The sequence below is a fragment of the Lineus longissimus genome, chromosome 1 (genome assembly GCF_910592395.1).
Source record: "Lineus longissimus chromosome 1, tnLinLong1.2, whole genome shotgun sequence".
NCBI lineage: Eukaryota > Metazoa > Nemertea > Pilidiophora > Heteronemertea > Lineidae > Lineus > Lineus longissimus.
Genome location: NC_088308.1, coordinates 15,501,630 through 15,517,198, shown reverse-complemented (window position 1 = coordinate 15,517,198; position 15,569 = coordinate 15,501,630). Strand labels below are relative to the sequence as shown.

General features: G+C 41.1%; 1 protein-coding gene across 6 annotated transcripts in view; it reads left to right on the top strand.

Annotated features, from left to right (window-relative positions):
• The window catches only part of LOC135488681 (H(+)/Cl(-) exchange transporter 7-like), a 353,896-nt gene that overhangs the window by 80,991 nt on the left and 257,336 nt on the right, over positions 1-15,569 (top strand). For all 6 annotated transcript variants that reach the window (XR_010447011.1, XM_064773357.1, XM_064773347.1 and 3 more), the window contains exon 10: positions 3,255-3,309. Coding sequence is in view for 5 of the 6 variants with exons in the window: in XM_064773357.1 (XP_064629427.1) it covers positions 3,255-3,309 (55 nt within the window). In the remaining variant the exon portion in view is untranslated. The remainder of the gene's footprint in view (positions 1-3,254; positions 3,310-15,569) is intronic.

The following is a 15,569-nucleotide window of genomic DNA, read 5'->3' as shown; positions in this document are numbered from 1 at the left end:
ACACATTTACCCCTTAGTCAGGTGATCTTAGGGACCGAAGTTTGGTCCAATATGAGTCACCACTTGACCACCAGGGGGCAAAATCCAAAAACTTAAAAAATGTGATTATTCCTTAACTTCTTGCCCGATTGCCACCAATTTGATATCATGGGTACATCTAACCACCATACAGTATATGTCACACAAGTTTTTAATTTGACCTTCTTGTCAAGGTCACAGAGGTCAAATGGCGTAAATTCGCCGTCAGGCCGTAACTATGGCACGTTTCTTAACTGCAATGACTATTGATCACAAATTAAGTACACATGTACCCCTTGGTCAGGTGATCTCAGGTACCGAAGTTTGGTGCGATCTGATTTGCCGTTTGGCCTCCAGGGAGGGGGCCAAATCCTAAATTCTTCAAAATGCCATTATTCCTAGTAATGACTTGCCCGATTGGCACCAATTTTATATCATAGGTACATCTAATTCTAACAACCATTCAATGTGTCACCCGGGTCTTCTTTGATTTGACCTACTTTTCAAGGTCACAGAGGTCGAATGTATTGTAAATTGGCCATTTTGGGGAAATTGTAATTGCTTGGACCTACATCAAACCTAACACTACATGACACAATACCATGCTCTTTATCCATCTTTCCTCCACATGAGGTGAGCACAATGGCCCTGGCCATTTCATTTTAATCAGCCACCCGTCCTTTTCACCAGTAGTTTTCCCATGAACGTCATCTGTCATTCTGTTGTGCGATGACGGTCATCGCAGTCACGACATGATAGGATCCGGCGAGAGTATTGATGAGGAACTGAACCGAACTGGTGATACACGGACTGAGAGAAAATCAATACACGAACCAATAAAATCCGAACTACGAACAGAAGATTATTAGGACGTGGACCGCCGTCCTGTTTGTGATTTGTCGGTTCGTCGTCGTGTCGTACTCTAAATAATAGCGTTATGGACCGACCAGGAACCGATAAGAATACGGCACGATGCGATACATACTTGTTGACCTGGCTGCATCACTATAATCTTTGGAATGTGTACTTTCCGATAGTATGCGTTTGGAAGAATAAAATGACGCATTTTGCTTACAAATTAGCCTAAACTTATGAACATGTCAACGTCGTCATCTTCTAACGTATTTTTTGGCTCACTGTAGAGGAGACTATACAACACCGCTGTGTCCATCGTCCATCGTCCTCGTCTGTATCCTGTTTAAAAAACAGTGGCACGTTTCTTAACCGCTAGAGCTATGATCTTGAAACTTTGTACACAGGACCCTTTAGGTCAGGTGACCTCTGACAATGAATTTCTTGACTTGGCCACCAGGGGGCCAGAAGTGGAATCCTAAAAAGTGTGATATCTCTCTTATGAATTACTCATTTTTGATAACATTTTATGGTAGGTTCTCCTAGCAAGGATACATCACATATCATAAGGGTTTTTGATTCGACCTAATTTTCAAGGTCACAGAGGTCAAACTGCATAAATTGGCCATTGGAGTATAACTATGGCACGTTCCTTAATTGCTTAAGGTATGAACTTGAAATTTCGTACAGATGACTCCCTACGTCATATAACTGCTGACACCGAGTTTCGGTGTGATCCGATTCTCGACATGGCCACCAGGGGGCCAAAACTATAAAGGTAAAAAGTGCCATATCTCGCTTATTGGTGACTTGTTTTCGATGATATTTTTGTGATAGGTACTCCTAGCAAGGATACATCAAATATCCTACAGGTTTTTGATTTGACCTAATTTTCATGGTCATAGCGGTCAAATGGTGTAAATGAGTCGTTTGAGTGTAACTAAGGCACGTTTTTAACCGCTTAAGGTATCAACTTGAAATTTGGCACATTTGATTCCCTTTGTTATGTTACCTATGACCTTGAATTTCAGTTAGATCTAATGATTGACTTGGCCACCAGGGGGCCAGAAGTGGAAACCTAAAAAGTGTGATGTCTCTCTTATGATTTTCTCGTTTTTGATAAAATTTTTATGGCAGGTTTTCCTAACAAATAATACAGCACATATCATACGGGTTTTTGATTTGACCTACTTTTTAATGTCACCAAGGTCAAAAGGCGTAAATTAGCCATTTGAGTGTAACTATGGCACGTTTCTTAACCCTTAAAGCTATCTACTTGAAACTTGTACACATGACTCCCTACTTCTCGACATGGCCACCAGGGGGCTTAAACTAAAAAACGTAAAAAGTGCCATGGCTCACTTATTAGTGACTTGTTTTCGATGATATTTTTATGGTAGGTACTCCAAGCAGCGATACATCACGGTAGGTACTCCAAGCAGCGATACATCACATGTCATGCTGACTTTGGTTTGATGTATGTACTAAACCTGTAGCATGTTTCTAAACCAGGATGAATTTCTGATCACCAAATATCTATATGGTGAGCACAATGGCCCTTGGCCGTTTCATTCCGATCATGCGCCAGGGTGAATAGAATACTGTAATGTGATTGGTCATTAATTTTGATGAACCTACGACTTGGTTTACCCGCCGGAAATTCAGTAGTTTGTAGGCATAATGTCCCGCAAGATTGTCTGATTCTTGAAAACTGACTGCGTGCAACTAAGTGCTGCGTGCTGAGGCCGTCACCAACTTCAGCCCGGCGTAGAAAATCGATGGTATAACAAAATAAGATGAAACTTATATCATTGTAAAGCTTATTCATTGTGATTATAATACATTAGGTTTCATCTACATGGGTGAAAGATGAAGTAGGAGTAAATTGGATTTTGTGAGACATACCCCTCAAAAATGACGTTACGTCACCCTAAATACGCTGATACTGGCCAATAACCACGTCATCTGTACAGTGTGTCCTACTTACTATAAGGTTCCCCGATGACAATGATTGTGACAAATGTTTCATAAAGTCTCAGAACAAGTGCCATCTGGTGGCTTCTGATAAAACTGTCATTTCAATTTTAGCTGAAACAGCTGTGCGTTCTAACTTTACAATGCTCCAAAAATCACAAATTTTTTTCACATGCGATAAATGTGTAGTATATGAGGAGGCACTTTTGTTAATGAAAATCGACACTATCTAAGTCACGTTTTCACCATTAGGGGGCATTTGATGAAAGGGAACCTGCAATTACTTTTACGTGTGAACAAGGCAGCAGATAGCGGGAAAGCTAGATATAGATAGATGGATGTCACAGGAGTAGTTGTAATCTAGCGCCTTCTTAATAATCCTTCAATCCTGATGTCATTTTATCTTGCAGAGTCTTGGATATAATGGAGAAGAAATTCCAATATTCATCGTAATGGGTGTCATAGGTGAGTGGACAGACTCAGTTAGTAAAGCATCTATTTGCGAGACCTGTCTTTAATGACAGGTGCATCCCATTCTCAAATGAGTGACTTGAATTTGATGAAAGTAACTTGTTAGTCAAGTAAGTACATGTTACCTCCCCTTCAGCCATCCCTTCGATAAAAAATGAGGATGGGTTGGACCTATACTACTTCTAGGAGGCTTATTTTGTTGTTGAGAGGCTCTGGCCTGGTATCTTTCACAGGTTTTTAGTTCAGCTGACAAAGTCAGAGGGGCTGGTAGAATAACTATTCAGATTCTGTCCGTCTGTCCATCTGTTAACATGGGGCGCACGTTTTGTAACCATAAGACCTTGAGACATCAACTTAACCCCTTGCCTCCCTAGAGGGACGACATATCGTCCATACATTTTGTCTTGCGTATATCTTGTAGGGACGATATATCGTCCCGAATACTAATGTATCAGTATAGAACTCGCAGTACATGTTGGACACTATTGTACGGTGTATTTGTGTCCCTGGTGATCTGCAAAAGACATATTTAGTTTCATTCATAGTTGGCAGATGGCGCTGCAGTTTGATTGGCGCTTGTGCAGCGTCACAGTACACAAACTGATTAGCATATAAATTAATATTATGTTGTATTATTCGATCAATCAGTAATAGACAATAGCAAAAAGTTATCAATCAAGTTACATTAATCATTTACAGGTTGTAACTACATCAATTACAGTTCAATATACTTGTTCATATCAGAAAAAGCAATCAATTACAGCAAAATCGATCAAAAAATATTGATTATTATTGATTAGTGATTACCTCTTACCCGACCGATACCAAGAAACAACGCCAATCGATTGCCAAGGTAATCTTTACGGTAAGCTTTACAAAAACGTATGGTTTTATGAATCAAGGATGCATAATGAAGGAGCTACAATATTATTTTGCATAAAACTGGTAAAAAATCTCGGGAGCCAAAGGGTTAAGGTCTAATTTTAGGGTTCATTTTCTCTGATCAGAAACCAAACATCAGTGCAATTGGACCTGCATTCCGTGTGCGAGACAGCTTTGTTTAACCCTTTAACGTCTTTGTTTTTCTGTAAACCAGGAACCGTTTGGGGTAAAGATTTTTTCCCTCAGTTATATGAAGATATGACCGCATAAAACTGTTCGTTTTTGGATAGCCCTTGATCCCAGCTTTCCAGTGATACCAATTTGCCACCCTGTGAGGGTCAGGTCGTGAGCCTTAGGATGACCTTGACCTTGAGTCGAGATGGGGGTGCCCATTCAAAAGACGGGCTGCTAGGTGGTGTTATTGACCCCAGCAAAGGAAGAATTTTTTAAAAAACCCGCACTTTGACGTCATAGTTGTGTAGTCATATTCAGCTCTCTTGATTGGACCTGAAGCTGCATGTAGACCAATCTTGACACTAGAGGTGGCAATTTCGTTCCTTCCAACGCCTCTGGTAGTGGTCAGTTGCCACCATCTTGAAAAAGAGTACCATGAATGTTGAAAAGGAAAGAATTTTTAGCTAGCAGACGACGCAACTAATCAAAATGCAATAGCACTCTGTATTCTGCTAATTTGACCTATTTTTCAAGGTCGCAGAGGTCAAATGGTTTGACCTATATACTATATATGAGGGGTTCAGGCGCAAAACCCCGTAAACGCCATTCCTATGAAAAATGAGATAGCTGTACCAATGTACAGCTTTTGGCATGTAGATGATGTTAGTCAAATCATATTGTTGCAAAATCCCGTAAGTCCCATCGTAAATGCCTACCTTAAACCCAGTTTGTTTGCAAAACCCAGTAAACGCCACCACCATATTGGTGCAGAAACACGTAAGTCCCTGAAAGCCAATCACTGATGAACTGCAGGTCACATGACGCACAAAATGGCGGCGCCCACGCTCGCAAGGCTTTCGCTGTAGAATAGTCAATTTCTGCTGTCAATTGTCAATTTCTGCTGAATTTACGTAAAATTAAGATGAATAACTTTGATGAAATGGATGAAGCAGTAATGCGCTCGCCACAAGGCAAGCGTAAACGTCGCCAACCCAAGGATTCAGCCCGTGCGAGGGCAAAATCAGATCGGTACAGTGGCAATGACTTTGTTTCCCGTGTATCATGTAGGCATAACAATGCATTGTGTAAAGCGAGTACACTGACTGAAATGGACTTGACTTACATTAAAGGACAGTTGCATGCAACCGATGATAAAGTAAAGCAGGATGCAGTTCTAATGTCACACATGGAAACCAGTCAGGTGAAGCGCCGGAGGCCTAGAGTACAGGATAAGAACAGACAAAAGAAGAGAGGGGTTTCCACGAAATACAGTGTTCTGAAAGAAGACAAAACCAAGATTCCTATTTGCCAGGCATCATTCCTTAGTGTCTTTGGTAAGTGAGATTTAGATAGATATGATAGATTCTTAGTGCAGATGGTGATTTAGGGTATGTCTGTGTGTGAGGGGGATGGGGCTCTATGCTTGTGCGATGAAATTTCAGACATGAATTCGGCTGTCCGTTAAGACCTTTCTTACTGGTGACCAGAAAAAAAACCTTGCTTCAGAATGTGCCACCACAATGTATGGCTGAGTTGTTATGGCAAAAAAAATGTGCTAGTCTGTATTATTTTTTTCCTTTTATTTCAGGCCATCAGGGACAGTGGACATGATTTTAACCATGTTTGTTTGAGTTTTTCAGCAGTATCATTGCAACACTATTTCCAATCCAGTGTACAATATTGAAAATTGACTTCAGTTTAAATCAGATGAGTCACCAAATTATATTTTCCTTTCAGGCATCAAAGAATACCGTGTCCAGAGTGTTGCAAGATATTGGCTTGAACATGGTACGTCTCGCTCAGAAAATCATGGTGGAGCCAGGAAAGTTGAAGAACATGCTGAGAAAAAGGAGCGCATTCAGGCCCATATTCAGTCATTCACCTGCAGAGCGAGCCACTATGCACGTAGGTCAGCCCCTGGCAGAAAGTATCTCCCTACGGATTTGAATGTTGCGAAGATGCACTGTATGTTCCTGGAACAGAATCATGCCCAATGTTCCTACTCCTTATACTGGAGCATTTTTGTGTATGACTTTAACCTTGCCTTCGGTCACCCATCAACGGATGTGTGTTCTACATGTGTGAAGTTCCGCATTGCAATAAGGGATCCCGATCTGACTCCAGATGAAAAACGAGACAAAATTCTGATGTACACCTTGCATCGTCGCCGTGCGCGTCAGTTCTACAATCTTTTCAATGAGGTCGAAGACAGCTATACTCTCTGTTTTGATGTAATGGAGAATCTGGTCCTACCCAAGTCACCTATAGGACAAACATACTATTCTCGGCAGCTGTACTTATACGTCTTTGGCATAGTTCATCACCATGGCAGAGGTGAGCCCCAGCGGAGAGAGGATGTCCACCTGTACACATGGCTTGAACATGAAAACGCCAAAGACAGCAACGTGATAGCATCGGCCCTGCGTGATTACCTTGGTTCAGTGGCACGTGCTGAGATCAACCAAACTCGTCTCCTCCGTTTATTCTCAGATTCTTGTTACGGGCAAAACAAGAACATTAACTTGATTTCCATGTTGTTTTCCCTGTGTAGCAGACAGTACCCTCAACATACCATGGATTATTACTTCCCGATACGTGGCCATAGTTTTCTTCCTGCCGACAGAGTGTTTGGAAGAATAGAACAGGATATTCGTAAGAAGGATACCATCCTATTGCCAAAGGAGTATGTTGAAATTCTCAGTAAACATGGTGTTGTTCATGAATACGGGAAGCAGTGGCAGTGTTACGATTTCAAGGGAGAATCTGCAGCGTTCGTAAAAAGTCAGAGGTCATTCAAAATAAGTGAGGCTAGGGTACTGCAGGTGTATGGAGATAAGCTCGGCTTTAAGAGTGTTTACGGCGGGGAATTCTGCCAACACTACCTATTGAAAAGAGGGAAAAAGTGGTCACAGTACAACCCACCTGTTTGTCCTGATATTAACTGTGTAAAGGATGCAAAGAGGTGTGATGTACTGAAGCTGCTGAATGAATTGGGGGTACGTCAGGATGTCCGTAGTTACTATGAGAATGCTCTCTCAGATGCCGGAGTTCAGGAAGGCACTCAGGATCTTGAGGAAAGTGACGAAGACGATGACTAGGACGATGACTAGGATAGTACAATGTAGTTATTAGGAGGCCATGCATCCTTGTGCTTATTATTCTTGCTCTTTTATTAATCCAATTTGAGTACATTGCTAACTGTGTTGTGTTCTGTTACATTTTCATGCATATTTTTCCAGTGATGGACTTGCCAGGTTTTGCAAACACAGATTTTTTGGACTTACTGAATTATGCAAAAATAACGCATTTGGACTTACAGAGTTTTGCCGCCAATATCAATCAAAATTGCTTAATAACTAGTTTTCATAATAAAGGTTAATTTTTGAAATTCTTGCCTTTTGTTTTTCCACCCAATAACTATTTGATTACAATGAGAGTAAACCAGTAACCAATGAACCTACTCCCAAACAAAAATTCTTGTTTTAAAACAATAGGGGTAATGTGGACTTACTGGGTTTTGCGCCTGAACCCCTCATATGTAGCATGTTTTTTAACCAGGATGAATTGCTAACCACCAAATTTCTATACGGTGAGCACAATGGCCCCGGCCGTTTCATTACATTGTACATTGGGTCAGGTCAAGTCTTGGGGTTGAGAAAGTGTTAGGTGTTGGTGTTGGTGTAGTGTTCCTGTAGGAGGCCTACCCCAACCCCCAACACCGAGCTTGGGTTGGACATCGGTGTAACACTTTGAGCAACACCAGGGTGACACCAGGTGTAAGGTCCCGGTAGGTGTAACACTGGTGAGTTGACTAGGTGTTTGAGTTCACGCCATCTTGTTTTCTCGCTTCAACCAAAAAAGACAATTTTACCCTTATTGGCAATTATTTTCGAGCCCTAAGTCAGATGTGAGACCAGGATTTTTGTGAAGACTGCCGATTTCGTCTGGGCGCGGCCGAAGCAGAATTGATGATTATCACATCAGCGAAGTTGACTGCGGAACGGCAAGAAAAAATCGATATGTGAAGCCGCATGTAGTGGCGGAAAAACTGTGTCAAAAGTACTATTTATACCAAAATTCCTTGTTTCTCATATCTTTATTTGGATAAAACATTACTCAAGGATTGTAATGAGTGTGACTGTTTGGAATGTCATCGCCTTTGTCGGACATTTGAGTCTTTTGATGAACTCAAAATTTCACAAATTTTCCAAAAAATGGCAGCCGGAAACATCAACACGATCGGTCACTTCGATATTTTCGAATTTTGTTGTTTCTTCTGTACTTACAAATTAGTCAAGTATCTAGAATAATTTTAAAAAAAACAATAGTTTGTGTGGCTTTGTTTGGCACATATATGCCTCTGTCGTGCTGATGATAAGCTAGTTGACCTGGACTTGTTATTTCACAAAAACTGGGACAAAAAACATGGCTGACTGAACACCTTGACAACCTAAAAACTTGACCACTCCCAAATACCTACCTCTAGGGGTAGGTGTTACACCTGTACATTTCTCCAATGCATTTGCCTTGTTTCTTCAGGTGGGCCAGGGTAGGTGTAACACTAGTGTCAGATAAGTGTAACACTTTCCCAACACTAGTGTTGAAATCTTGGGGATTCCCTCCTCAAACACTGGTGTTACACCGGTGTAACCCAACATCGAGCAGGGTGGTCAAGTGTTGGTGCAGTGATGGTGTTACCTTGGTGACGGTGTTACACCAACACTTTACACTTTCTCAACCCCAAGACTTGACGCAAGGGCCCAACGCGCCGCGTAGTGGCAAAAAAGCGAAGCTGGCGAAACATTTATAACGGGCCACCGTCACTTATTATTGGACTTATAGCGCATTTACGGGGTTGCAACTATTTTGCTTTATAGTGTCACCAGGAAAGAAAAGCATGCGACCTAACGCCGATCTATTTGTATAAAGTGATAATTGGAAGGTATATAGTAGGAAATATCAATAAAATAATCATTCCATGTCGTCTTTTGAGGGCATTTTTGATTGTAAAAAATATATGTGTACGTCACCGGAGTCTCTGCAATGATAATTTTATCACAGCAGTCTCGCGCAAGTAGAAGTTCTTTACCTATTTGTTCTTCACTTATCAGTCTGGCGCAAAGCCAGACGTTTTCCATTACGATTTCACTACGATGTTTGACCAGAAGGAGCAGTGCGTGAGATATGCTAATGAGCAGACTTCCCTCGCTTGAGTTTCGGAAGAATGTTCCATATCGCGCTAAGCTGACCACTGCTGACCATGACAGGCGTGCATTGGACTGGTACAGGTTGGAACTGAACATTGAATATGCTGGTGATGACGCTTTCTGATGAGAAGTTGGTCGTGACTGATGCAGTATCCTTGGACTTGTCCACAGCATCGTTCAATCATTGCTCTCTGAGCTGGCTTGATTCTGCACTTACCCAAATACTGAGACCAAATGCCTGTTGACTGTACTTTAAGAGAGACTGGCGCCATGCCTAGTCTCTCTTAAAGGCCATATATCAAGGTTTTTTGCCATTTTCTGCTGTAAGACAATTTCAAAAGTGTACCTAACACTTTATACAATACAGAAAACCAAATGCAATTAGCTCCATCCATTTTGAAGATATAGCCAATTATGTGTTTGACAACTTGATTACCTAATCAGGCTAGCAACTAGCTTGTTAGAGCCAGGCGGCGGGTTCAGCAAAAGTTGTGATGTAGATCAGGTTATCTGTACATGTCATGCAATCATAAAAGCAGGAGGGCCTTAATTAATTATGCACACCTGGAAGTAATGTGTTTCATTCACTATGGTGTATTGTGTGGCTCCGAATTGTGTCAAGGATAGCACAAAGAACAATCGAATGACGGATGGGACCCATTTTCATGAATTTCCAAAGCCAGTTGAACGAGAGAGGAGGAAGCTGTGGATTCGGAAGTGCAAGCGTTTGGAGTGTTGGAAGCCTGGGCCTTCGGCCCAACTTTGCAGTGATCACTTTATCGATACGGATTATCACATGAAGCCGGATATCTGCATCCAACTGAATATTAAATGCCACTTGTTAAAAACAGCTGTTCCAACCATGTCAATTGCATTTAATGCCCGAGGCTGCTGTGGTCGGTTGTTATACTTAATGTGTAGGCCCTATTGGGGCCTGTGATACCGCATAGTGTCTTCTTGTGTTCCAGCCATAGCAAGGTGACAGCGACACAGGTCAGTGTCAGTGACAGCCACTGTCAATGACAGATTATTGTCATCTGACATCCAGGCCTATCTAACGTTGCACGGCATTATATCGTCACGTCAAGATGATTGTGCATAATACCGTCACTTTTCAATAGTAGTTCAGCGTCATGACATAACTGGCGATACAACACTGACGAGGCGAAACAATATTGTGCAACATTAGTCTGTTCAAAAATCATACATGTTATGCATCTGCAACCGTCTATCAATGTCTTCTTTGCTATATATCGGCAGGTCTGCCATGCAAATTGATTAACCACAAATTCTAATCACTTTCGTCCGAATGATCACTCTCATTATGATCTAGTGATATTAATGGTTCGAACATGTACGGCTCAACGTTTAAATATCCTTCTGTATCGACCAAAACATCCTCAAATTCACTGCTCTCACTCTCTGAACTGTATGCGGAAGCCATCTTGCTTTGTTCTGACTGACCTGATCTACGTCATCAAAAAATCCCTAGCGGCCACATGTGGAACTAATCTAAAGTTGTGTGTGGTGGGAAATTCAAATAGTTTAAAATTGAAAATTGAAATAACTAAATAATGACTTTATTATTAAAAATTTTTTAATGTCTGGGATCTTGTTTTTTAACCCTCAACATATTTCATGAGTATCAAGCATGTTTTCAAACCTTGATATATGGCCTTTAAAGCACAGTCAACAGACACCAACCCCCTCAGACTCAGAAACCACAAACGCCCAACCCTTCCTGCTACCTTAACCAGTTGAATACCGGCGACAACAATAGTCGGTAGCTATTGAAGTCAAGTTTTTACCGCTGCACGGTTTTTTCGGTCGCTGCCTAATTATTTTCTGTACATAATTAGGTTTAGCCTATCGTTATTTGATCGGTGTATGGAGTTGCTATGGGTTGTATGAAATGGCATGAGAGCCTCTAGTTTGACCTAAAATGTATAGATGGCGAAACTTTTGATTATTTTTGGCGCTGAATCAGGAAGCCTCTCAGAAGCACATGGCGTGTATCATGACTTTCTGGATCGTTTCTATTATTTTAGTATCATTTTACGTTGAATATGAGCTCGTGGGCTAAGTTTGGGGTGGGGAGGCAAAGGTTGATGTTATAGGACGTTGAAAATCCCGATAAGTAGTGATTGATTATCGATCAATATCGATCAGTAACTGGTCATATATAAAATTTTACTTGATCTACTGTTCATTGACAATAAAGAGAAGACATGTTTTGCAAAAAAATCTGTTTTTTTCCTGTCTATATAGAAAATCACAAAAATCAATCAATCGATATTGGTGATTGATCACCAGTTTACAGATATGAACTGGCAACCAATTCCAATCGATAGGCCTATCGATTCCCTTCACGAAAATGTATAGTTTTTGGGGTCTATCACCAAAAACCTAATTGATATAATTTTTTGAAAATTGGTATCATAATTCTGAATAATTACTATAGGTAATACGGTATAGACGCGTTCGGACGGTACCGGTGGTCAAGAGGTTAATTCTTCTGGACCTGACCCATTGTGAGTGTGTATGAGCCTTGGTAGTATACAGTAAACTAGGGCAGAAATCAAGAGCATGAATTATTTTAAGCTCAGCTGACAAAGTCAGCTGAGCTAGTCAAATAGCTATTCGAGTGGTGTCCGTCCATCCATCGGGCCGTCCGTGGACAAAATTGGGCATTTTGAATGTGACAAATTTTCTTTTTTAAGCCTTTACGGAAATGTATTTTGGTTCGAAACTTCACACATTTATAGAAAAGATCAACGAGAATGTGTTCAAATGCCCTCATAACGATGAGTTCAACGGAATTTGGTCAAAACAACCTTCGAATGGAGTCAAGTTTCTTTGCGAAATTGAAGCGACGACCTCATTATTTATCGTAATTTATGCAGATCTGAGTCCAGCGGATGGGTGATGTTCTGATTTGTGTTCAAACTATTGGAAACTTTGGAAATTAGTTCTATTAGTTCTACTATTCTGCAGGAGTATATTATAGCCATTGATGTTGACAGCTAAAAGCACGAAAACTTTGTTATGACTGGGAGCTGGAGTCAGTATTGTTTTCTTTCAGGTTTCTCGTCCAATCACTTGACCTCCCCAACACTCGATAATGCACTCTTTTCGTCCACGTTTTAGGCCAATCTTCGGCATGAACATGAAATCTAATAAGCGCAGTACTTAAATCAGATGTTTCTCTCGCCTTGAAAACATTCCTGAGTAAAATCCATTAAGATTAGCCGAGTTTATCTACTTTTTCCGTGCTTAAAATCTCTGCCGCTGAATTCTATAAATAGAAACTATTAACATCGCGGCAGTGTGGTTCCCATTGTGCGCCCTCCCACTTCACACCATGTCAGGAAGTTTTACGGAGAGGGAGGGCGTGCGGTAAGAAGAATGGCCAAAATGACGTCACATTTTCCTGGCAATGCCTCTTGCCAGACCAGTCAAGCATTGGGAAAGCATCTTTAATTCAGACGACGTTAGAACTAGTAAAACGAATATGTTAATTTGCAGAATTAAAAGCAGATTTCACCACTAACCAGTCAAATCGGAATACGAGGGCGCAAAATGTTCTCGCTTTCCTCCTGCTAAAAAACCTTGTTCCCGCACTCCTATTTTAATTTATGCCAGGGAATGTGATATGATCTGTTTTCACTTGTTTGTAATTAAATGGTATTCATATAATGAGATCAACAGTAGTGTCCGTGTCAGACCCCATCGTTCAACTAGTCTTCTCTCCCAACCCCAGGTGCCTCACAGACACTGATCTTCACAGGTCCCCATAGCATACTCAAGACCAACTCTTACGATATCGCCCTCAAAACAATCCTTGGGTCATGAATTCACAGGTGCTCCTGTGAAATCTCAGTTCTAGTTTATTTATCAAACTTTATCGAGTGTTCTCAAATCGAATGGATGTGTCGATCGTCGGGGCGGATTGCTAATGATATGTGGTTAGGTTGTGCGTCCAAGGCGATTAGGTCATTCAGTTAGTTTGAGAAAGATCATGATCATGAAGATGCGTGTTGTGTTATCATAAACGGAAAATAAGTTGAAGTTATTATTAGTACTACGATTCTTACATGAGTAAAAAGTAGACGTTTTAAGCAACACAATAATGTTACTCCCATAAAAAAACTGTCAATTCTCCTTACCACTCACAGAAGCCAAGCCATTGGCATTGCTGTTAAGTTATGCAGGGGCTTAATCAATTACATGCACTCCCTGTGGGGTGAATAACATTACCTTTTGAACAGCTAGCTGTAGGGGGATGATTGGAACAGCCGGTATACCTGCTGACCTGCTGAACCCAGGTTAATGTTATTTTCAATCAACGATTGCAGGTCACCTGATTTTCGAGATTTCGCGGGAAATGAAATTGAAAACAAACGCATGTGTGCAGTTCAAATGTAAACAAAAATGTATTTTTGGTACTTTTGGTTGCTGGACTTGGGTTTTCCCGCAGTTAGGAGCTGGGGGCAAATTGGTGGTCTATTGTGCTGTTTTAGTCAGAGGTAGCCCTTGATTATGAAGGGATTTTCAAATTAAGGTGACCATGGTCTTTTTATGTGCTCAGCTCACCACAGCTTTCAATACTTGATGTATCTGAAGAGGCGCGCGGAACCTGACATGGCCTTACCAAGGAGCTGCTCACGGTGCTGAACTTCTAACTTGCCTGTCGACTAAGTGCCTTTTTGGCCGAGACATTGCTACATGTAGGAGGAGCACGCATTTTAAATTTATAGTAGTGATAGTACAGTTGGTTCGAGCCATTTGGAAGCTGACATGTGAAGGCCTATCTGGGTTCTCCTTCTTCTCCGTATAAAAAGGGGCATATTGCTGACTAAGGAACAAGGCATATTGACATTGCCTCATCATCTCTATGGGACCAATTGATACTTTTATATGCACGCATACATCATGCCATTTCAGGGTCCGAGTCTGTGGACAATTGGTTTGATTAATTTGTCTCTTCGATATTGCTCCTTTATTGCATTAGATTTTCATCGCAATTCAATCTATTTAAGATATAGCCAATTTGACCCTGTCTGCGCCAAGGATAGATTGGTTCCAGATCGACTCACTAGGGATACGCAGTAGAGCACAATGTCATGAAAAACGACCCTATGTATTGTAAATTCCAATCACCTGCAGGACAGGTCAATTTCTCTCAATAAAATTAATTTTGTTGACTCCTGTAATCTCTACCTTATTAAAAAAAGAAGACAGTGGTGTTAGTCCCAAACTAGTAATTTCTATTTATTTTGACCTCTGTTAAATCAGGATACCTCTCAATTACAGACAGCATTTTGTATCCTTGTGCTGCACAACCCAGCCTGGACATACCACAGTTGTCCATGGAGAAGTCTCATCCTCTCTGACACTTCTTTTCTGTAAAGCTACCGATACAACATACTGAACTAGGGATATCTTCCGTAGCCTCCTGTAATACTTACATACCATGGCTGATTAGTTCAATCATATTTCATCCAGCTGGCAGCTCTGCATTGGAAATTTTAGTGGTATAACGTGTTCTCTTGACCTTCAAAGAGTAGTATAAAGCCGATATTTACTACTTTATACCCTCAGTCCTATGTTATTAGGTCATCCAGCTGAGCGCCAGGCCCTTGGGCCTCTTGTTCATACAGTGATAAATACTAACACGCCGAGTATTGCATTGTTGGGGATTCCCCTTCCCCAGTTTTAACTTCATGATGAGATATTTTACCTTGGTGAGTTTAAGTCCATGTTTTACCCATTTTATCTCTCCTGAGCCATCATCAGCCTCCCTAGCTGCGACCGTCGAAGCCAACGGGCTTGTTTTAAAATATGAATTTGACCTAGTTCATGGGTGGCGCCAGCATCTAACTGAGGCAATTTTTTGCCTTTACGGTCATAGATAGTGGGTTCTACTAGACTAGTGCTAATCATTAAAGGTATCTTCATCTTGTGACATAAGAGTGGTTCGGAATATGAATT